At 56.4% G+C, this 22651-nt stretch overlaps 7 protein-coding genes across 7 annotated transcripts; 3 read left to right on the top strand and 4 right to left on the bottom strand.

Annotated features, from left to right (window-relative positions):
- Positions 1-319: 319 nt before the first annotated feature.
- On the bottom strand, positions 320-1903 carry MFIFM68171_00739 (Cyclin-like domain-containing protein; the record flags this gene model as incomplete). The annotated part of the gene is made up of 2 exons (XM_071056161.1): positions 320-1342; positions 1430-1903. The coding sequence occupies 2 exons, from the start codon at positions 1901-1903 to the stop codon at positions 320-322; spliced, it is 1497 nt and encodes a 498-aa protein (XP_070912262.1).
- A 600-nt stretch (positions 1904-2503) lies between these two features.
- MFIFM68171_00738 (Serine/threonine-protein kinase PRP4) lies at positions 2504-4153 on the bottom strand (the record flags this gene model as incomplete). Its single annotated transcript, XM_071056160.1, has 2 exons — positions 2504-4014; positions 4075-4153. 2 exons carry the CDS (start codon positions 4151-4153, stop codon positions 2504-2506), a joined length of 1590 nt encoding a protein of 529 aa, XP_070912261.1.
- A 1146-nt stretch (positions 4154-5299) lies between these two features.
- MFIFM68171_00737 (Serine/threonine-protein kinase psk1) lies at positions 5300-6910 on the top strand (the record flags this gene model as incomplete). Its single annotated transcript, XM_071056159.1, has 1 exon — positions 5300-6910. One exon carries the CDS (start codon positions 5300-5302, stop codon positions 6908-6910), a length of 1611 nt encoding a protein of 536 aa, XP_070912260.1.
- Positions 6911-9951: 3041 nt separating this feature from the next.
- MFIFM68171_00736 (Integral membrane protein) lies at positions 9952-11495 on the top strand (the record flags this gene model as incomplete). Its single annotated transcript, XM_071056158.1, has 3 exons — positions 9952-9997; positions 10124-11052; positions 11109-11495. 3 exons carry the CDS (start codon positions 9952-9954, stop codon positions 11493-11495), a joined length of 1362 nt encoding a protein of 453 aa, XP_070912259.1.
- A 651-nt stretch (positions 11496-12146) lies between these two features.
- On the top strand, positions 12147-12978 carry ATP14 (ATP synthase F0 subcomplex subunit H atp14; the record flags this gene model as incomplete). Its single annotated transcript, XM_071056157.1, has 3 exons — positions 12147-12164; positions 12262-12355; positions 12710-12978. 3 exons carry the CDS (start codon positions 12147-12149, stop codon positions 12976-12978), a joined length of 381 nt encoding a protein of 126 aa, XP_070912258.1.
- A 1314-nt stretch (positions 12979-14292) lies between these two features.
- On the bottom strand, positions 14293-17059 carry SCH9 (Serine/threonine-protein kinase; the record flags this gene model as incomplete). The annotated part of the gene is made up of 2 exons (XM_071056156.1): positions 14293-15748; positions 15801-17059. 2 exons carry the CDS (start codon positions 17057-17059, stop codon positions 14293-14295), a joined length of 2715 nt encoding a protein of 904 aa, XP_070912257.1.
- Positions 17060-21930: 4871 nt separating this feature from the next.
- On the bottom strand, positions 21931-22298 carry MFIFM68171_00733 (uncharacterized protein; the record flags this gene model as incomplete). The annotated part of the gene is made up of 2 exons (XM_071056155.1): positions 21931-22064; positions 22127-22298. 2 exons carry the CDS (start codon positions 22296-22298, stop codon positions 21931-21933), a joined length of 306 nt encoding a protein of 101 aa, XP_070912256.1.
- Between the last annotated feature and the right edge of the window lie 353 nt (positions 22299-22651).

Below are 22651 nucleotides of genomic sequence, written 5' to 3'. Positions count from 1 at the left end.
CGGGGTGAAGAAGAAAGAAATAGGGAAAGCAGTGTATGTATACATGATGCGATCCTCCCTAAAAATGAGCTGCTAAGAGAGCAAGTTTGCGGGGTTGAAAAAAAAAGAAAGAAAAAAAAGGGGGGGTTATAAAAAGTTCAATGTCCATGATCACCAACCCGACCAAAACCACACCGCCTCATGCCCCCTCCGAACCCACTCGCTAACCCGCCGACGCCGACCCCGATCAGAAGACCAAATACCAATCAGATCCATATAGCGAGGAACAAAGACAAGAGGAGAGGCGAAAGGAAGAGATAACCTCAATCCAAACCTGTGTTCAAGAGCCCTTGATCTCCCCTTCATCCTCGTCCTCCAACTTTGCCCGCTTGGGCTCCCTCTCTTCTCCGCCCCCCTCACCCCATCTCTTCACGCCGGGCGAGACCAGCCCTCCACCGCCTCTCGCATCACCATTGGCACCCCGCTCATGACTCGACAAGTCATTCGCTGCCGCCTTGAGCGCAGCATCCGAATCGCCCCTACTCATCCGCGAAGCAGCTTCCAGGTCTCTCATCTCCCCATTCTTGACGCCCGACTCGGCATCGACGTCCTCGCTCTTCACCACCACGGCCCCGCCAGCCGCCGCCTTCTCCCCCTGACCCGCTCGTCCATTCACCCTGGTCCCGGCGCGAGTCGGGCTCTGCGTGCCGGCCCTATCCGTCCCCGAGGGCGCCGGCGTGCCGCCGTACTGGCTCGCCGCCGAGTCCAGGTCCATCTGGCTCAGGCTCAGCTCGCCGCGGCGGCGGGTGCTTTCGAGGTTGAACTCGGGCGACCCGGGGACCTTGGCGTCCTGCTTGCGCAGCGGGTTCTCCTTATAGAAGGCCGTCATCAAGTCGACCGCCTGGATCGTGTTGCTCTCGCTGGCCTTGAGGAAGTGCCACCAGGCCTCGCCGTGGACGTCGTCGATCTTGTCGCGCGTGACCGACGTCGCCCAGAAGATGGCCGCCACCGACACGTCGCGCGCCGGCAGCAGCAGCGGCAGCACCGTCAGGCAGGCGTCGTTGCAGAAGGCCCAGGCGGCGTCGCGCAGCGTCTTGTTGTGCACCAGGTCCAGCAGGCTAAAGTGCTCGTACAGGCGCGCGTACGGGTTGTCGACGACCAGGTCGAACGTCAGCGTCTCGAGCATGAGCTCCTCGTACGTGAGGATGCTGTCGCGCCAGCGCCAGTACTCCTTGCTCTGCTCGTCGATGACGAGCTTGGCGTTCTTTTGCGCCACCTTGGCGACGGCGATGATGACGTCTTTGGTCTTGCGGCAGTTTTCCTCCGTCTTGTTCGCTAGGAAGAGGGCCGTCGCGGCGATGTTCTGTAGAAAGAGAAGACAAGACATGGGGTGTTAAACGACGGTTCTTAGGGGTAAGGTGGTCGGCTAGGTTTTCTGGAGATCCCTTACGTAGTGATGTATCCCGGCCTTCTCCTCCACCATGCTGTATCGCATGTAAAACCGGTGGAAGAACACGCCGGCGACCCATAGTGTGATTTGCGGCAGCTCAAGCAGGATGCCAGCCTGGTAGATGAAGTTGACGCCCTTTGCTCTCCTCAACCTCTCCTCTGCCGGCGACAGTCCTTCGATGATACTGGGCGAGCTCGCGACTTCGTCTAATGTGAAGTACCATTGGTCTGGCCTTGGTTGTGAAGCTTGCCGCGGGCTCGATTGTGCGGGCGACGGCGCGCTCCTTCGCGAGTGCGGCCGGGGTGGCGATGTCCTTGAGCTGAGCGTCGGCGGGGAGGGCACGGCGGGGGGCACATCGCGCCTTCTGAACGGCGACTTTGACGACCGGTCTGGGACGGCGGGCGGTGGTTTTGGTGGGAGAGAGGGTGGCTGATAACCTTCCCTCGGCGGCCGGTATCTGTCGATGTTCGACATGGTTTGAGTTTCCGCGGCGCCCACGAAAGCGCCGAGCCCTGCAGTTTCGTTGCTTATCTTCTCCGTTTAGAGCCCACGTAGGTAGATGAGTCGCATTGATTGCGCGAATCGTCCAGCACAGAGTCGGCGTGGTAGGAAAGTCATCGGGATGAAGAGGGTGTTTTGGAGGTCGCCAGCTTGGGGCAAAGTCGCGATCTTGAGATCAGCATTTATCGGTCTTTATCAGCGGGTTGCAGCTGCGAATATGGTCCGTGCACAAGGCCGGTAAAATCGACAGCCTCTTTTCAATGAGACAGACGTGGGGTTAATAGCGAAGAATAGGGGCAAAGTTGTATGTCGACTGAGAATGTACATTGTATGATCCTGTTGTTGTAGAAAACATTTCCCTACCATCGGATGTACTTGTAACGTCCGCCATACCTTGGCTCAATGTGCAGCACATCGTACGCGGGGGGCCCAACCTCAGCTCACGCCGCGCCCCTTATTTACTACGGAATGCAAGCCGTAGTTTGCAGTGCTTTGATTTGGGTATCTTTCTGCTAATTACAGACGGCCGTTGGGCCCTCCCTATCCTTCCGAGACCAACAGCCCTGCATTAATCTAGTCGTTGCTATACATTCCCGCTCCGTCATTCCGGCCCCAGAGTTTAACCGTCCGGTCGTGGCCACCGCTGACAATCCACTTCCCATCTCGGCTCACATCTACGCTCGCAACAGGGCCCGTGTGACCGGTGAGTGACTGGACAAGAGCCCAGTCGTCAGCCGAAAAGACATTGACCTTGTGGTCAAAACCTGCCGAAACAAGGAAGGTGCCAGACTTCTTTGGGAGCTGCACGCCCTTCTCATCTTGTCCCGGCGCAGTGCCTTCTAAGGGGTCATCAAGACCTTTGAACCACCGGACGTCGGCCACAGCGCTGGTGTGCGCGCCAATCCCTCCTGTTCGTTGCACCTTCCTGACATCCCAGCACTTGATCCATCCGTCTGCTGAGGCTGTCAGGACTCGGTGGCCGTCCGCTCCCCAGTCGAGGCCGTAAATCGGCTTGATGTGGCCGTCCATGTGGCCGTCGAGTATCATAACCGTCCGGCCGGAGCGCAAATCCCAAATCCGCCCGATGCTGTCCAGTCCGGCGCTCGCCAGCAGAGACCCGTCAGTGCTAAAGCTGACGGCGTATACTCCGCGCGAGTGGCCTTCCTGAAGCAGCAGCTCTGTCGTCGTCTCAATATCCCATAACCGCCACGACGTGTCCTCCGATGCGGATGCGAGATATTTCCCCGAAGGATGGAACTCGACGCGACAAACTCGCTGGGCGTGGCCAGAGAGTGTCGAGAGAGGCGTATCCTGTGTTAATGACCACAGATGAACTTGACCTTCTGCGCCCCCTGAAGCGAGGTTGACGGTGTCCTCCGAGACGTTGCGTTCGGGCAACGTGGCTCCAGGCATCCACGAGATGCCGCTGATCTTGTTTGTATGGCCCCTCAATGTCCGCTTGTGCTCGAGAGTGGGGGTATCAATGAGCTTAACCTGGCCACCCCAGTTGCCGGTTGCCACCATCTTCCCGTTGGGCGATATCCGTACCATGCTGACATGTCGGTCTCCTGCTGTTTGACTGCCCTGAAGCTCAAAGGACTGAAGGCGCTCCTTGATCTCCTTCCGGAATTTGACGTGGGTGCGTAAGGGGATGCTGGCTTCCTTCTTTTGAAACTCGATGCGCCGTTTAGCTCGGGGGATCGAATAATGGGCAATGGCTATCCGTGCCTGGAGGAGCTCGTTTGTTCCCCTCGAGTAGAATTCTTCCTCTTGCTCTTCGGCTTCCTCCTCTTCCTCCTTCTCCGCATCCTTCATCTCTACATCGGCACCCTCCTGGCCGGCATCCTGCTGCGCCTGCTCTGTGAGGAGCTCTCGCAGCCTGTCGCGCCTATCGGCTGGCCCCTCGCCGAACAGCGTGATAGGCTCGCCCAATTCCCGGAGTTTGGCGCGCACCCGCCCATCGTCGGTAGGAACAGCAATGGAAGCCGCTAGTCTCTTTCGCTCGAACTGGGATAACAGAGCCGACGCCTTCTCTGGTGCAATGCCAGCTGAGGCACCGGGGATGTCATAGTCGCGATCGATGGCTGCGTGTGCGAGTCAGGACCCTGTCATAGAAACCGCTCAAACGGCTGCTGGAAACTTACGGATAGAGTCTAGATCAATACCGCCGCGATCCTCGGCCTCGGCCTCCTCGACATACGCCCTACGCGATGGGTGCATCATGGTTGAAGGATCTTGCAGCGGACTTGGTTGTTTGTAGGAGCAGGATGATGAGACTTGGCGTGGTGGGGCCAGGCACATCGCAGATCAACGCGTGAAAACTACCCTAACCCTCGTTGATCAATTGTACACACAAAAACCTCCACCATACCAAAAGAACCAAACTCGTGCCTCCATTCTTCTTGTCTTAGCAGTAGAGCATTGCATTAGCTGACTTCTGAAACATGCTAGAAGAGTTGGGAGACGTTGGGCACGCTGTTACGGTTACACGTATATCTGGTAGCCCTGGCCGACTTTGTTGGCCGCCTCACCCGGAAGACCGGCAATGGGTCGTTGGCACCGGCGTGGGAGGTTGCAGGCCCCGGTGACTTGCAACAGCAGCTCGTGGGTGCATAACTAGAAATTAGCTGTGTCAATGCGCTCGCCCCATTGCGTCTTGATCTGGGAACTCGCCAAACCTTGATGCGAGCCATTTGATTATCTCTTCCGTAACATAAATCTTGTTTAGGTGTCGGCAGGGAACGCCCCGGCCTTACCTTAGCCGGTCCCGTCTTCCCCAGATCCAAAAGGGCCCAGATCCAGAGAGCGACGTGTGCCATTTCAGGCGCCAAAACAGGGCTGGTTTGGGGCTGAGATCGATCGCGCCTGGCTTGTGCAGCCAGCCCGCAACCAATGAGCTGGGAACAAATTTTTTTTAGGTACCTGGCGCTGGAACCTTGGCAGAAGGAGGGAGAGGGGGGCCACATGTGAGCCGCCTCGCGAGAATTAAAAACGTCCCGCCGCCCACTTCAACTTTCCCTTTTGTCAAGTGAACACCTTCCACAGCCAGAGTTCACCCGCAGCTTAACACACGGTACCAAAGCACCCATCAATGCAGATCCAGACAACCAAGCAAGACAATTCCGCTTCTTTCTTCAAGTACCAGATGCGTGCGGTTCCAAGCCACAAGGGACTGAGCAGAGACACCGAGAGGCGTGCCGACGCTGGACGACGTCGTGGAAAGGCGTGAATGCTAGGACGGCCTGGCCGATACACGTACTTTAAACCCGGCGCGGAATTGCACGTTTACTGGTATTTCGATCTATTTCCGGTTTGACTTGGTATTTATCACGGCGTCTCTCCAGCAGCAAACACGATAGAAAACGAACCATGTTTGCACCGGCAACCCGCGCACTGAAGACGGTGCGCGGTTTCAACGGGACTCCTGTGGCCTCGGGCGACGAGGATTCTGACGGCTGCCCCACGCCGCTGCCCCGCGAGAAGAGCCCTGTCCAGCGGGCCAAGAAGCCCCACATCATCCATGATGTAGTCAGCGAGAACTGCAGCCCGGTCCTGAAGCCCGTCGCCTCTCCGGGAGGCGTCAGTGGCATTGGAAAACTGCGGATGCAGCTGGATGCACTGAGCCTCCTCACCGATCCTACTGCTACGGCTGCCTCGTCGCGTACCACCTCCCTGACCCACAGCGAGAGCCTCCGTTCCCCCCCTGCGAGCGACACCACGGCCGGCAGCGGACGCAAAGACAGCCGCGGGATTTCGCACAAGAGCCTCAGCGGAAGTGGCAGCAACAGTGACGATGACACGGCATCCGTGGGAACCCGCTACGAGATCAACCTGGAGAACGACTTTGCGAGCGATGCCGACGGGCATGGCGGCGGCCAGGTTTCCGTTCCCCCGCGTCGCAAGATGACAGCCGACGACTTTGAGCCTCTCCGATGCCTGGGCAAGGGCACCTTCGGAACCGTCCTGCTCGTCAAGCAGCGCGCGACCGGCCGATTGTATGCTCAGAAGCAGTTCAAGAAGGCTTCTCTTGTCGTCGGTAAGAAGCTAGTCGAGCAGACAAAAACGGAGCGGCAGATCCTTGAGAGCGTCAACCGGCACCCCTTCGTCGTCAAGCTCTACTACGCCTTCCAGGACCAGGAGAAACTCTACCTCATCCTCGAGTACGGCCAGGGCGGTGAACTCTTCACTCACCTCAACACGGAGAAAATGTTCCCCGAGTCAACCGCTGCATTCTACATGGCCGAGATGGTCCTCGCCCTCACTCACCTGCACGAGAATCTCGGCGTCATTTACCGCGACCTCAAGCCCGAGAACTGCCTCCTCGACGCCGAGGGCCACCTTCTCCTGACCGACTTTGGCCTCTCCAAGGTGGCCGTCGACGACGACCCCGACGCGTGCAACTCGATGCTCGGCACGGTGGAGTACATGGCGCCCGAGGTGATCCAGGGCAAGAAGTACGGCAAGGCGGTCGACTGGTGGTCGCTTGGCGCGCTGGGCTTCGACCTCATGACGGGGACCGCGCCGTTCCGGGGTCCCAACCACGCAAAGATCCAGGACAACATCGTCCGTCAGAAGCTCGTCCTCCCTTACTTCCTCGGCCCGGACGCAAAGGACTTGCTCACCCGCTTGCTGCGCAAGGACCCGACCAAGCGGCTCGGCTACAACATGCCCAAAGATCTGGCCACCATCAAGAAGCATCGCTTCTTCCGCAAAATTGACTGGGCCAAGCTGGCGGCGCGCGAGCTGGAGCCGCCTATCCAACCGCTCATCACGGACCCGGAGCTGGCCGAGAACTTTGCGCCCGAGTTTACCGAGCTCAGCCTGAGCCCTGTCGTGTCGCGGTTCGAGGCGGACGACATGTGGGGCGCTGCTGGCTCGGCCGCCGCTAGAGACGCGGATAGGGATGATCCGTTTGGCGGGTTCAGCTTTGTGGCGCCGAGCAGCCTGCTGGAGGGCCACGGATTCGGGACTCTGGTTTAGGATACCGGGTCGGAGACGTGGAAGCTCGAGTCCTCACTCTGATGGGCCATGTTTCGGTGGGGCTTTCGTAAGAGATATTGTGGCTTGAACTTATTTTGCTTCGAAACGAGAGACGGGGAAGCCATTGGTTTTAGACCATCCCGGTGGCCTTTTGCTAGATTACCACATGTACCAAGAAAAGAAGTTTGTTGATTTTGCAGTACCGCTAGTGGCTGAATCAGCGGTGCTCAGTCACAAGCTATTTTTGGCCGCGGAACAGGGCAAATCCGTAATAGAGCATGCATCTAGATTCCGATGGTCAATGCTCCTCGGTGTGCTGTCATGTTTGCTTGTTCCCGGCTGGAAGCCGAAGCAATGGGGTTGTCTTGTGTCATCAGGTTCAGTCACAGCACTCACAACTAGAGCACACCGAGCGTTCAGCTTGTGACGGGTAAGCCTGTGGACGTGGTTCAAGGATGATGCGCCAATTACACCTTTTTCGGTCTGATGCAAGGCTTCAAGGGTGGCGGTTTGGTGGGTAGCGGCACATGCTTTGCTGGCTTGGCCTGTCCAGGAAAGGGGGGCATCCAGTTGGTGCAAGTGGTTGCGGGAAGCTCTATCGGTCCGAGGTTGCCGCAATCAGTCGCGATACCATTACAACGAAATGCAATTTAGTGCCTGACAACGATAGCCCTGAGGATGCAAGCCTCGGGCCTCCGAGGGGGCTCCGAGAGAGCGCATCGAGAAGCCAAGCAGACAGGTACACGAGACATACAGATGATCGTGGACGGCTAGACGGATGACGGACGATCGAAGCGAGCCAACCGGCGGCTCGCCGTTTGTCATGATCTCCGTGCATCTATCCTCTTCAAGTCTCATTTCCGCAAAATCTCTTGGATGACGCGAAGGAATGGAAGTTGGTGTGAATGTGACAAAGACAGCGATGACGCGTCCCCCCATAGCTTGGCGTTTCGCTGCAGGCTCTGTTTCTTGTTCCTGCTACTCGAGCCAAGACGGGACGGGACTCTGTCTGCCGCAGCCACTTGCATGTACTGGGTAATCGTAAGGTGTAACCTAAGTGCCCACTCCAAAAAGACTAGGGAGAAGGTTGGGATGGGGAGTGAACGGGGAATGGAGGACATAACATGGTCCATTATCAGAGCCGCAACCTTGGAACCAAAATCCGGGATTTTTATCTGATGCGGGCCATGAAACAGTCGCATCCATCGAGAGGGTTGCGGGGCGGGCGGGAACGGTAGGTGGGGGATCCCGTTGCGATGCAAAAAGTGACGAACGAAATGCTCCGAACATTCGCTCTTGTCCGCGTGCGGGGCCGATTGGATGCAGCGGAGCGGAAGCAGTGATTAAGGTATGTGTACCTTGGCGGGGGAGGGAAGCGGGGGCTTGTAGATCTTTTACCTCCGGGTACGCGCCGAGCCTCTTACTCAGGCCTGACACACGGAGTCTATCGACTATCAATATATTAGACGTAAGCTCTTTGCCCATGCGTAGCATAGTAGATGGAAAATCGTCAAGATAAGACGGGTTCTGCCAGAAAGATACAATCTGGATTCGTCATGATGGAGGCTGTGTCGTATGCAGGGAAAGTTTGGCGAGCTGGTGATCTTAAGCTTACTTCAGACGGCGAAGCTGATGGGACGAACCAACCAGACAGCGAGATGCCGTTTGACGCCGTACGCGTTGATGAGTTTCGAGATCAACCGGGGTTGTCAGGTCCTCCAGACCGGGATTCTTTGTTTGATCTCGCTTCTGTGTCACAGTGAGGTCACTACTGTCCTCGACAAACTATCCCTGCTTACGCAGTTCCTTCGGAACTTGGGTCGTGAAATGTACCGAAGTACATTAAGGTACAGTACCGTAGCGAGGGCCGTGCTCGGCGTGGTTATGCGTCTGCTGGGCCCAGGGGTTAGCAAAGGTACATTATCCGTAGCGCGGCAGTCACGCATGTGCTAAACCCGACCGGGTTAGCTCTGCTAAGAGCTGAGCCGGAGACTTGGGTTTTTTGGGGCTGTTCCGGAAGGTATCCCGCTCGAGATCCGTTGCTCTCTCAGCCCGCGAGAAGGACCGCCCAGACTCAGAATTACCATCCATTTCCCCGACGGCGTTCTTTGTAGAGGCACGCTGGGATGGCTGCCCGTTTCAACAGAGAACCCACGTCAATATCCGGAGACGTTGGTATCATAAAAATAAGCGTTTGTGTCGTGCTGCTGTGCCGTTTGATGCGTTTCTGGGGAAGCTGCAGCTCGGTATTCGACTGTGATATCGTGGCCGAGGCCAACGTGGACTGTGGCGCTGTAGCGAAGATGCCATGCCAGCGCATCTACACCTGACTGGGATCTCTCCTTCTTGGCACGAGGCTTGCCTTGGCCATGTCACTTTTGCACGTTGGCTGTGTCGCCCTGCACAATTCGGCGGATTTGGATGCGTCTCATCAGGCTCTGCTTGGCGGTTCCATCAACCGTCTATCGTCACTCACGGGGCTGAAGGGACGTCAGACCGCTTTGATTGCCGAAAGGATGCCCCCCCTGTCATGCAAGGCCACTCAGTCTGCAAAGGGAACTTCGTTTGCGGCTCGTGGGGGGGCAGGGGAAGTGCAAGGTGGGATGGTATAAGGGCACTTGATGTCCTCTCCATCCAATTTTGTCGTCTTCGTCGCTTCTTTGTGTTGCTATTCTCTCATGTGCTGAACTTGGCTCTCCCCTTTATCTTTCAGGTCCCACCAAGTTGTCTCGACCGTTCTTATAGCATCTGCGTTCCCCAAATCGAGTCCGGAGGCGGCAACCTAAGGCGCCGTACATCGCTAACTAAACGTCGTGTTACACCGTCCTTATTGTCCCCAAGGCCGACGTCCGTGCTGAGGAGCGCACAACAGATCGAGCCGGTTTAAATATAGCCGGGCTGAGCTGACGGCGGGCTTCCTACCAACGTACTCCGGCTCGAGAATTGGAATAGGGGGTCTTGTGTCCCCTTGCTGCTGCTTCGTCCGGCCTTTTACCGTCATCCTGCGATTTGCCCAGAGTCTGTTGAACGGCTTGGAAACCATGAAAGCCAATGCAAGCCAATGTATTTTGGCAACCGCGCTGTTGAGTAAGTGCATTACATCGCTCTGAGCTTGCGCAGCATCTGCCGATCCGTTCATCAATGTTGGACAGCACGCTGCAAGCAGCATGGAAGACGGATCGTTTGACTAATCCTTTTGTCTCGCAATTCTAGGCGCCGGTGCTGTGCTAGGTGCCGTCATAGGGACTTGCCCTAATGACGGAGACGTCTGCTTCAACATTGCTGTTCCGACCTCTTCGGCGAACGCGGGGTCTGGCAATATCTACTTCCAAATCACGGCACCCACATCGTTCCAATGGGTCGCACTGGGCACGGGGCAAGCCATGTCGGGTTCCAACATCTTCCTCGTGTATCAGGATGGAAGGGGGAACCTTACGCTGTCGCCTCGTCTGGGTACTTCGTATAGCATGCCGAGGCTCGACACCAGCAGCACCGCCGCGCGCTTGACACTCCTCGAAGGCAGCGGAGTCAGCTCGGATGGCACTACCATGACGGCCAATATCGCCTGTTCCAACTGCCAGACGTGGAATGGTGGCGAGATGTCGCTGACAGACACCAGCGCTGGTTGGATAGGCGCTTGGAGGGCGGGTCCATCGCTAGCCACGACTAACACGGCTGCAAACATCGCTCAACACGATGGCCACGCGCAGTTCCGAGTTGACATGACCAGGGCGACCATCGACTCCGACAGTAACCCGTTTCTCCCGGGCGGCGGCTCCGGAGGCGGGGGTGGCAGCGGCAGCGGCAACGGCAGCAGCAACGGCAGCGGCAGCGGCAGCGGCAACGGCAACGGCAACGGTAGCGGCAGCGGATCCGGAACCGGTTCCGGTTCTACTGGCGGCTCTGGTACGGGCCCCAGTTCCAATAACGGCATTACCCAGATCACGGCCAGTAGGGCCACCATTGTGGTAGCGCACGGAATTATCATGGCACTAGTCATGGCGGTTCTCTACCCTCTCGGCTCGCTGTTAATGCCCCTGCTCGGGAAGTGGTGGGTGCATGCAGCCTGGCAGACTATTGCTTTCGCCCTCATGTGGGCAGGCTTCGGTCTCGGTGTCCAGACGGCCCAAGCACGGGGCATGGTGAGTTATCAAGCCCTGCCGCAGATTCTCCGAGTTCCCAGCTGACGACGGACCAGCTCTTCAACCAGACGCACACCCTCTTCGGAACCGTCATCATCGCCCTCCTGGGCATTCAACCTCTTCTCGGCTTCCTGCACCACCGACACTACCTAAAGACACAAAGTCGAGGCGTGATCAGCTATGCGCACATCTGGTGGGGCCGCATTTTGATGATCCTGGGTGTGGTGAATGGCGGATCTGGTCTGCAGCTGTCGAGGGAGCGCAGCTCACTGATAATCGCCTACAGCGTTGTTGCTGGCGTCGCGTTTTTGAGCTATTTCCTCTTCAAGGGCTGGGCCGTCTTCTTCCGGAAGAACAAGACTGACAGCATCGCCCAGAAGGAGGCAAATATGCCCAGAAGGCCCTACCAAGAATCCAGAAGACGCCGGGGCACGAACGTTTGAAGCGGGGATTGTGGTGCAGGAAGCCATTGTCTAGGAACTGGACGGATAGAATTGCTAGAGGCCCAAGTGAGAAACACAAGGTAGCTTTTCAATACACGGCTGAATGGTGTCGGCTCCGAAATATCGAATCTGATTCTGTAATACCACCGACACCGACGGTGAGCGGTATCGTTGGCCTCGGTGCTTTCCCAAGTGGATCCCTCCTTGGAGAGCAGTCGCCGGAACTTTGCACCTCCCGCTGACAGCGGATAAAAATCATCTGATGATACTCAGCTTTGTCCAAACTCAGTGCCTGAGCTTACCTAAAGCCACAATCGTCATGATTCCAAGTTTTCCAGTTCGAAAGCTGTCTACAGATCACCGACCGCCCATAGTGTAGCTTGACGCGCCGTGTGCTACATCACGTGACTTGGAGCTACCGATCCCTCCCGAATATTCGGTGGACGCACGGTCCAGCGGCGCTAACCGCCAAAATGATGACCTATGCACGATTCGCTGAGCCGGGGCTTTTTTGAAAACCTCTCAGCAAACGGACCTCCACCTTGCCCATCGCAGCAGCAGCAGCAGCAGCAGCAGCAGCCGAACTACCACTCCCCTTCCCCCCCTCCGACTCTAGGCGTGATTCAATTGCCCACGGCACATCACACCAAAATGCTCTCCCGGGCTTCGGTACGTCGCCATTGGCGCCAACTTTCCCCTCCTTCAGTCAATTGCCGCTGCTATGATCCTCAAGCGAAGCTAAAGCTAATTGTCTCGCCATCACCAGAGCGCTAGCAAGGCCGTCGCGGCCGTCTCCAGACTCGCCACTCGGAATACCGTCCCCGTGAGGACTTTCATGGCCCCGACGGTCTCGCGGAGAGGTACGTGCAGCCACCTTTTCAGCACCGCATCCGTTTGTTTGAGTCTCCGCCGAGCGGGAGATCCGGTAGGGGCCGAGGGCGGAGAGCATCGCAGGAGAGGTTGATGGACCGTCGCGGGCATCAATTGCGCCCATGTCGACTCGGAAGGACATCGCCAATGACTTCCGATCGTTAAGCGGCTTCACTCTGCCTTATCGCCCACCGCCGGTCAACACTTCCGTTCATCCACCTCCCGCGACGCGCCTCCGCCACCCCCCAGTCCCTCCCACATCGCCCATCCCTCTCACCCATCCTCTCCAATCCAGTTTCCCCCGCACCACGCAACTCAGACTAACCCTTCTCGCCACCTTCTAGCCGACTTCGTCCAGGAGCTCTACCTCAAGGAGCTCAAGGCATACAAGCCCACGCCCATCAAGGAGACCGACTCGGTCGGCCAAGTCGCCACCTTTTCCCTGCCCAAGACGCCCAAGTCACCCGAGGAAGCCGACTTGGCCTCGAGCCTGAAGGAGTACGAGACCATGGCGGTCGAGGTCGAGGGACAGGAGGCCGACGCATCCAAGCCGGCCGCCGTCATTGAGGACTGGCTCGTTGAGGAGGAGGAGGAAGAGGCTGCTCATCACTAAATCCACCTTTAAAATTTTCTTTGCATTGCATACACCACTCGCATCAACTAGTGACAAGAGCGGTAGGAGAAGTGGTTTTGTTGTCGTCTAAAATCGCTAGATGTGAAGCGTTGGGGAAACGTGGAATGGTTGAGGTGGATCGATGGATCGATGGATGGACTGGACTGCTGATAACCTTCATGGGCCCAGAGGAGCTCACAGGTCAGGGCAGATGGTTCGTCCAAGAGGGGAGACGGCGGAGGAAAATGGTTATCATTCCTTTGGAGTGCTGATTGAGAGCAAAGGTCCTCAATCGGATAAGAAAAGGAAGATTCCACCGGGTAGGGAATAATCCATGTACATTGTTCTTTAAGCCGTGTTACTACACCACGCCCCTCATACCATTGGAGGTGCAGCTTGTGATCTTAGTGAGACCTGCGAACTACGTATTTCACGTAACAGAGAGACCGCACCAGCTTTCCGTCTTGACAAGGCGGTGTAGGCTTTGTTCCGGCCACCCATACTTGGATGGATGTGGGGCAATGTGGCATATTTGCAAGACACACGCTGAATTGATATGGTACGCAGCAACTAACACCGCCCCGGTTAGGTGAACAATTGGTACTGATGGTGCTTGGAAAGAATTAAGGAAAGAGAAATTGCAAAGGGAAATAAACTTCACGGGACACAAGAACAATGGTTTCTGCGTTCTTTCTACTACTCACATTTAATAATTATGGTAGCCCTGCATCATTGCTGTCGCCCGGGTACTAGATATTGAAGCTGCATCATCAAGTCACCAGTTGGCAAGGTACTAAGATAGCTAGCTAGCATTATCCTGTCCGATGAATACTTTCATTCCCCACCAAGATGAGAGCGGTAAGATAAGCTAATTCTGTCGTTGTTGTTCTTGCTGTTACTGCTGGTACCAATATGGTTTGGTCGGGACCTTGTTATCAAGATAGTTACCGAACAAAAGACATGCCGCCTTATGCTCTCCAACGGTTGAGGATAGGCCAGGTCACCATAACTCGCCCCAACAAAGAACTACCGCAGCAGAACTCATCATTCTTTACGATGATGCCAAGTCATTATTATCCGTTTGACTCCTCCGCCAAAACGCCCTGCCGAGTGTTGCGTCCAGTCAACCAAACGTCCCCAATGCCAATGTGACCGCCAGAAATGCATTATGCTATGGTGTTCGTCCAAGTCATCAAACACTGAGTCTCTTTTTCTTTAATTTCTGCAACCATCCCGCCCAGAGAGAAGAGGATAGGAGACAGTGCGGCTCGCCGCAGCCGCGCACAAACAGACGGAAGTGGGCCAGAGGCCCGATTACATGTCGAAGTTTGATGCGCCGAACATTTGCTCGTCATTGGCGTTGCCCTTCACAATGCCGCTCATCCGGTTGGCGCCCCGCGAGTCGAGATCGTTGAGGTCATCCCAGTCATCGTCCCTCTTCCGGTCGACATCATCCATGTCCTCGTCTTCGTACTTGCCATACCGGTCCTTCATGTGGTCCTCGAGAGCGCTCTCGTCAACGAAGGTAAAGCCCTGGAAGTTGGCCTGCACCGAAGGCGAGAGCGGCGTGGACGTCGCATAACCCTTAGCCAGCGCCGCTGCGCGCTCATTGAGCGATCCGTTGGTGTTGAGCGCGTTCGTGAACTCGGGGTCAAAATAGGAAACATCGGTATCGTTCTTCAGCTGCGGCTTGAAGGGCGGCGTGATCAGTTTCTTGGAGAGCGCGTCCCAGTCGATATCTGCGAAGAAGGCATGCCTCTTGAGCTCCTCGGCATCGTCCGTGGCACCCAGCCGATGCTTCGGGTTCCTGTTAAGTAGGCCCTTGACGAAGTTCCGTCCTTCCAAGGACAGCGTGTCACGAGGGAACCGGACCTTCCCAAAAGCGATGTTTTTGTACATCTGTTGCGTGTCCTCGGCGTAAAACGGGCTCCAACCGCAACACATCTCAAAGACGAGAACGCCCAGAGACCAGAAGTCAACCATCTTGGTATAACCGCTCTCGTCCAGGAGCACTTCGGGGGCCAAGTACTCAGTCGTGCCACAGAACGTGTTGGTGGTGTCGTTCTTGGTCAGATTCGCCTTGGACAAGCCAAAATCGCACAATGCGATGTGGCCGTTGGCATCTAGAAGGATGTTTTCGGGCTTCAGATCGCGATAGACAATGTCGTTCTCGTGTAGGTGTTGGATGGCGAGAATGAGTTCGGCAATGTAAAACTTTGCTCGCTTCTCCTCGAACTTGCCGTCCTTTTGAAGATGCCAGAAAAGCTCTCCACCCGACATATAGTCGGTCACGAGGTAAAGGTCGGAGGGTGTCTGAAAGGAAAACTTCAGACCAACAATGAAAGGCGAATCCGACATGGCAGTTCGGACCAAGATGTTGCGTTCGCCAACGGTATGCGCCACTTCTTTCTTCTGAACGATAACTTTCTTCGACAGCACCTTCATGGCGTATATCCGCTTGGTGTCCTTCTTTCGCACCTGGTACACCTGGCCAAAGGTGCCTTTCCCGATGAGGCGCAGGATCTGGAAATCTTCGGGCCCGAAATGTTTCTGTTCGGCTCGCTGATAGAACGCCTCAACGAAAATTTCGCCCGTAGGTGTGTTCTCAGCCATGGTATCGGCGTGTCCCTTCAGAGCGAACCAGCCCCGGACCGGGCCCTCTCTCTCAGACGCCATCGCTTGGAAATCGACGTGGCCGAGAAATTCCTCCCCTGACTGGCCGCGGCCGTAAACCGAAATATCCACGAGCATGTCCGAGTCGACAACGTCACTGCGGTCATATTAATAACACTGCCAAGACAACCCAAGGCACAGACGCTTACAAGATGGCTTCAGCATCCCACTTTGGATTAGTAAATGACCGGCGCGAACTTGAGTTGCGATTCCGGAACGTGTTGAAGTCGGTAATGCTCGTATTGCTGCTCTGCCTGCTCCGCATTGGGATAGCCATGGGCCTGCCGGAATCGCTTCCCTGGCGCTGGATCGGAATACCACCCATGGCGACGGCGGCGACGGCAGCATCGTCCTTGTCCTCGGTAGGGCGAGGTCCAGCAGAAATGAGCTCGCTCCGCTGGAAAACTACAACCACATACGGGTCCTGGCATCTCCTCAGACCCCTGGCCTCCGAGATCTTGATGGTGAGTTTCCCTTTGGCGGCCGGGGCCTGTGCTCCCGGCGGTGTCGGCGTGTGCGTCGCCGTCCGGTCAACCCTGTCGCCATTCCCCTGCCTCGCGTCATCCGGTCCTTCGCTCTGGGATGGCAGAGTCGACGAAAGCGCCCGAGTCGGGGTGGATGTACCGCTCTTTTTAGCCGACACATCTGTTAGCTTCTTGAGGTGAACCAGAGAGGCTGACTCGTAGGAAAGATCTCCATCGCCAGAAGGAAAATGGACACAGCTAAACTGCGCACGCCTCGGGGAGCTTGGGGCAGTAGAAGCGCGACCAGCAGGATTTGAGAGGTGACTGGCGGATACGCTCGATTCGTCGATAGTGGTCGTCAGAGGTGCCAGCAGAGATATTCCCCTTGCCTTTGCCTTTTTAAAGTCGGAGACGCTCAGGTGGCGGAGGCTGGTTGGTCGTGGGGCCGGAGGGGTTCCACTCGTCGACTTCTGGCTGCGAGAATCCGACGACGAATTCCGCAGCGAAGACTGCTGCGAGAGCGGAGGGCTCGGGTATGGGTGTAGCTGATCACCTTCCCCGGGCAATGGCTCTGCGGTAGGTCCCACCATCTCATGAGCCAGGAGAGGAGGACCTTCGTCTGACGAACCAGGACTTGAGTCCGGCTCCACAGGGGTGAGCGGCAGTTCAGCCGGGCTGGCAACCAGTAACTGATCCCCGGCTCCCCGTGTAGCAAGTTTCGGCGTGGTTGCAGCTTGTCCATTCGTCTTGAAGGAACCAGACAACAGTCTCTGAAAAGAGCTTGCACGAACCTGGTTGAAGTAGCTCATGATGCCCGGAAGCCGTCTATCGTGGAGGTCTGGCTGCGGAGTCGCAACGCCAGACCGCGGCGAGTCAAACCCGATTTGATCCACCCCATCATCTTCTGCCGCGGCAGACCTGCTGCGTTGGTTAATACCTTCCATGGCAACGTTGAGCTATTTTCGCGGGCTCTCGGGAGAACCAGGGACGCGGGAAAACAGGGTCGGGTCGGAGGAAGGGCGAGGGGAAGACGCTAATAAAGACAGGAGAGAGGAGAATAGGAGACGGATGCAGCCGTGGAGAAATGCTCGCTAGCTCATGACGATGTGATATGTTCAGATTGGGCAGGGTTTGGGATTTCCAAGTAAGCTGAGCAGTCTCGGAAAAGAGGGTCGGGATACTACATCTATGACGGAGAAGGGCTGGGGGTTTTTTGGGGGAAATTTCTGTCTAAAAGCGAAATCGCCCTAAAAAATAAAATAAAGGGTCTCATTCGGCAGACGGGGCCAGAGGGAGCGAAGAGGGGCACCCTGGTGCAAGAAAACAATGCAAAACCTATCAACTGCAGGCCGAGAGGGAAAAACAACCCCTCTGGCCGAAGGGTGTTTTTCTTACGTCCCGGCCGCGCACAGCAAAGCACCTTGATGCTTGCCATGTGGTTGTCGAGGGTCTGTGGGTGGGGGAGAGGTTCATTGCCAGCGCCCAATCCAAGCACCAAGATCGGGTTCGGAGAAGGGGTGGGGTGCGCTGAGAGAACTGCTCACTCAGCGAGTCAGACCGATCAAGTTGATAAGCCTGCACCCCCTGCCGCAGCATCGCAACCCGCCGCCGCCGCCGCCGCCGCAAATCCCTGGCGCAACCATGGGTTTTACATGTGCAAATCAACAAGGGAGCTGGATGCGGCATATTCGCATGCAACCCCCCGGTGTGTTCGCAGCAACCTGGCCATATGGGGGTGATCCGGCAGGCGGAACCGGGCAACATATTCCAGAGTTCAGAACACAGAGCACCGAAAAAAAGGCAGCAGCCGGAGCAACGCCGCACTGTGATGACAGATAGCCGACCACTTGCGGTGACGGCAACTCGCCTGGCTCAACCTCTTATAGGGCGAGCAATGTGAAAGCCAGGGGGGCTGTAGTGGTTTCGGCAACGACTACGCCATATCAGGGACGTGGCTGGGGTGTTGCGGGAAATGCCCATATCTGGACCAAGGGGTGGAATCGACAGGCAACAGGACGACAGCTGTCACTCCTGTCGTTTGTCTCCATTGCCACTGGCGCCGTTTCGGCGGAAGTAGGGCCACTCGCTGAGCGTCCACTCGGAAGACCCATCTTGGGCTTAGGATTTGTGGTCGTTGATGCCAGCACTCGCAAGGCGCACCCGCTTGGGGCTCAGCAAAAAGTCAGGAAACAATGAGGCAGGGAAATGTGGCTAAACGGGATGCCCGGGTTCTGGAAGGCCGCGAAGAAGACACCAGCAATCTAGGGATAAAGTGATGGAAGCAGTGTAGAAGAAAAAAAGATGGGATGCAACGTGGTGCTGGGGGGGGGAAATCGGGGAAGCTGGGCAATCAGTGCACCCGAAACAGCAGAACAAACATACCTTGACATCATGGCCTGGGTCGCTCTCCGCAGCAGATCAAACCCTCCCGCACCAGCGGCGGAGTGGGCAGCAGCACCCTCTCCCGCGGGGCCCGACATTTTGCCTTGTTGATCGTAGCAAATGCCAGGCGGGGGTCGGCGTGAATTCGGACCAGTTCGGACCAGTTAGTCGTCAGAGCGCGTGCTCCGAGGTCTCGCGTCACCGTCGATATCAATGGGCGATGATGCTAATAAGGTAAGAAGATCGAGCTGTGCCCGGGCGCCACCGGCCGGTGCCCAAGAGTCTGTTGTTCTAGGGATCTTATAAGGAAGTTAGGAACGCGCCTAGGAGGTTAGGTTTCGGTGTTGCTTTGACGATGGACGCTTTTGGTGGAAATCGTCCGAGTTAAAAGTTAAACTGAGGGGCGCTTACCGTGAGATTTTGAGGCTTCCAACTTCTGCCCAATTGCCCCGCGCCCTGTTGACGCACACTTCCCACAGTGCGCCTAGTGGGGCTCTGGTGGATGCCGAGCCCACCCGAACCCTGGATCAACAAACGAGGAGGGGCACACCCGGAATGGCACCAGAGCAGTTTTGCCCCTCGGCCAAGGACCACAGTGAAGCTGCGGTAGCCGCGGAGACTGCGCCTTCGACTTGCCCAGTTCTGCCGTTGCTGGCGAAGATGACAAGGGGCGTACTATGCTGGCCTTCAGCACTGCTGTGCTCTGTCGCTGCAAGGAAACGCGAACGTCTCGTCCCTCGTTGGCGGGCGCTCAGCTGCTCATGGCAGGGGCATTAATCTCGAGGACCGCAAGGTAATACGATGACTGGCTCCGTATCTGCTTTGGTCGGCGGCAACAACAAAGATTTGAGTGGATAGCACGGACCGAAGAAGCCACGGTCACAAAGTGTAAAGTGAACGACCGCGGCAGGCAAGAGCCGACGGAGTCCAGATAGAGGCCGCAGGGGGAAAACGATGGTAAGTCGGCACAACGTTAGGATAGGAAGGAAGTATGTAGAAGCGTGCGGTCATTAACTGCCTGAGAGACCACAACAAGAGTTGGCGGTCGGTTTTGTCGGGTAGCTTGCGGCTGGAATTTGAAGTTTGAACTACAGCTGGGAACCAAAAGTACTACATATCTACCTATTTTTAATCGTTACGGTCGCGGCCACCCAAAACGCCGGGTCCCAGGCTTCCAGGCCCAACACCACACTGTGCTGTACCTATGTACTCAGCATATACCTGTTTTCTGGCGAAACACGCAGTCGCCTTGTCATCGAATCGACATCCTCATGTCATCGATGCGCTGCAGTGTTCGGACGCAACTTGAAGTCCATCCAACTTCCGGTAGAACAAGCTGCCACCAAAAGCTGCCCATTGCACACCTAAAAACTGTGTCTGGTGTGGTGTGACAGGCCCAAAAGAAGGAATCCAGATTGGATCCAGATAAAAATCCACAGAGGCCTGGTTCGGATTTTACTGTGATGTGACACGAAAGATGCTGACTAAACAGCAGTTCGATGTTGCTGACCAATACTTGACTTGGCCAAGCTCTTGCTTTTGTCCTCCGCGAAATCATTTTGTCGAGCGCCGACTAGCTCTATAGACGGAATTCCCAACGTTGCGAGATATATGGTTGGAGAACAGTAATGTGGTCGACTCCGGGTGACCAAACAGCAGCTCAGCAACCGTCCGAGCCAAGTTTCCATCCTCGGCAGCCGGCTTTTGCCGCCTTCAAGAACCCCCAAAATTTCTCGAACTTGGGCCCAGGTGTATTAACCCCCCAGTAGTTCCAACCGATGCCCTCAATTCTTGAATACCAAAAGCCTCGTGTTCAATCCAATCCGTGTACCTTCGTTGCTGTCTTTCGCATCAGACTTTCCCACCCGGGTCCCGGCGTGTCAAACTTGGTACAGCATTTGCTGGAATGGCGGGATTCATTCTTGCTGTCCCAATGGTAATTCTTTATTCGTCCTTCATGCCCGCATGCAGGTCATATCTACCACAGCGCACCGACCGGCCTGCATGTGGCAACCGACTGCTCCTGCAAACCTCCGAACTCGCCCTCTGAACTATTGACGACATCCAAGGATTAAATGGCAGGGGTTGTGCGGCCGACGTCCCAGTTGGCGTCCCATTCCGACGCCGGTTTTCGACCAACCTTGGAATGGCTCCTGACCGTGCCCTACTCCTCAGGCATCTACCGGGCTCTCCAGAGCGGTCCGGATTGTTCAAACCCGGCGGAGCACCTTATCTGTCTCCGCAGAGAAGGGGAGGGCAGGCGGCTTTCCGTTCGTGTGTCTCAATTCAACTTGTCCTCTGGACCTCTCCCCGCTTCTCCCTGCCGAATCAGTCAACGCCAACAAAGAGTTGTTTGCACGACCCGATCCGACGGGTCAAGACGCATTTCCCCATTTTGCCTTAAAGGACTCGTTGACTGACGTTCAGCCTCTCGGGAAACATGAACCATGTACCGAAATCCCTGTTCGCCCGTCCCTCCGAACCGCACATGGGGTGAAAACCTGACCAGCTTGTACTGCCAAATAAGCCTGTATGGAAGGCGGTCGCCGAAGTCGATGGCTATCCAATGCCACATTGGCGCCCACAGTGCCAAGGTTCCGCTGACTCCTTGTCCCGGGGCGTCAACCCTTTTACATTGGACTTCTGTATTGGCGCAGTACCTTGCTTCGCCGACGACTTGTGGATGTATGCTGACGCCCGTTCCTAAACTGCTTGCCACACCTAATACGGCAGCATGTTGGTTGTTACACAGCCTACGGCACCTCGAGCTCGCTTACAACTTCATCAAAGAGTATGTGTCGATATTTCCTCATTACGCGCCCCCGTGGCACCATCCAGGCGCAGCCCCGGCTGTGGCAACATCGCACCAATAACAACGACTTCGGTCTTGCAGTTGCCAGAATAGCTGCATGTGCTCGTACTGCACGGAGACCCCTCACACGATGGGCAAAGTATTGGCGCTTTATACAGCGCGTATTGGCCATCTCGCTGCCCCATGCTCTATCAGCTGGGGTCGCGGACTGGCTGCTTCCAGACCGCCTCCCCCGCTAATACCCCAGGCTTCGAGGCCTAGAACTTGGCTCTCACCGCGGGAGTGGCGCGTTGCATTGGGGCCTTCCCGAAGCGATCGGCGTCAGCTCAGCTGCCTGCTACGAATACGTTTACAAGGCTCAAAACTTTCATATTGGGTGGCACCGTTTACGAAGCAAGGGTCAGAGATGCCGCTACCGGCTACTCGAATTAGGACCGAGCACCGCATAGTGTAGTATCGGGGACAGTAAGACTGTGTTACACACGGCGAAACCTGAGTGCAGTGGTTGGGTAGCGCATCTCAGATTCTGATGGATTCCCTCAGTGAGTGGCCCAGAAAGATCATGACTTTTGATAGACTGTAACCCATGAAGCTGGCAGTCACCCGCAATAGCTCATTCAGTTAATTACCATCGCTACCACTAGCTCTAATCTCAGCAATCAACTGCTGCAGCTTCCGCTCCATCGCCGGGTCGGTGCCCTTGGGGTACTGCTTAGGATGGGGCGGCCTGGGGGCAAGCGGGTCTGGGTAGTCGGCTAGGTTGTTCGTATTTAGCTCAAAAGGTCAAGCTTTACAGCAATCCAACATATGAGCCTACCAGAGCTGAATTTTTGGTCCAAAAGCCTGTGCTTCGATACCTCGTATTCGTCCCGGAACTTCTTGGTGTTCCAGCTTGCGACTTTGGCCCCGCTCTGTTGGTGCTGGCTCTGGTTTTGGCTTGCTCCGTCTTCATATGCCTGAAGATCGGTCATCATGTCGTCCGAATTCATGGTGGATGCGAGCTTAGTCTGTCAGTTTTGGCGGCGTGGTTTGCGAAGTCGGGCAATGTAATGGTGTCAGCGGGGTGAAGCCGGCGGGGCCCAGAGCGAGTCTCGTGTGCTTTCTTGCTTTGCCCTTCACGGAGTGATTGGTCAGTGTTGAGCATAGAACCTGGGGATTGGAGAAAAGTGGGAATCGCGAATATTCGATGAGCTAAAAACCAAGGCCGCTCTTTGCATACGCGCCGGAGCTTGTCCGGGTGTCAAGCGGAGGTGGGAGAACGGGAAGATGTGAGCCGGAGCTCCTCTTCCCGTGATTGGACGCCCTGCCAAGCCCCCGCGCCGGGCATCCTAGTGGAGTCTGT

Source organism: Madurella fahalii (genome assembly GCF_045866475.1).
Source record: "Madurella fahalii IFM 68171 DNA, scaffold_1, whole genome shotgun sequence".
NCBI classification, from domain to species: domain Eukaryota; kingdom Fungi; phylum Ascomycota; class Sordariomycetes; order Sordariales; genus Madurella; species Madurella fahalii.
Note: the sequence above shows the minus strand (reverse complement) of the source record. Positions and strands in the feature narration are given on the sequence as shown.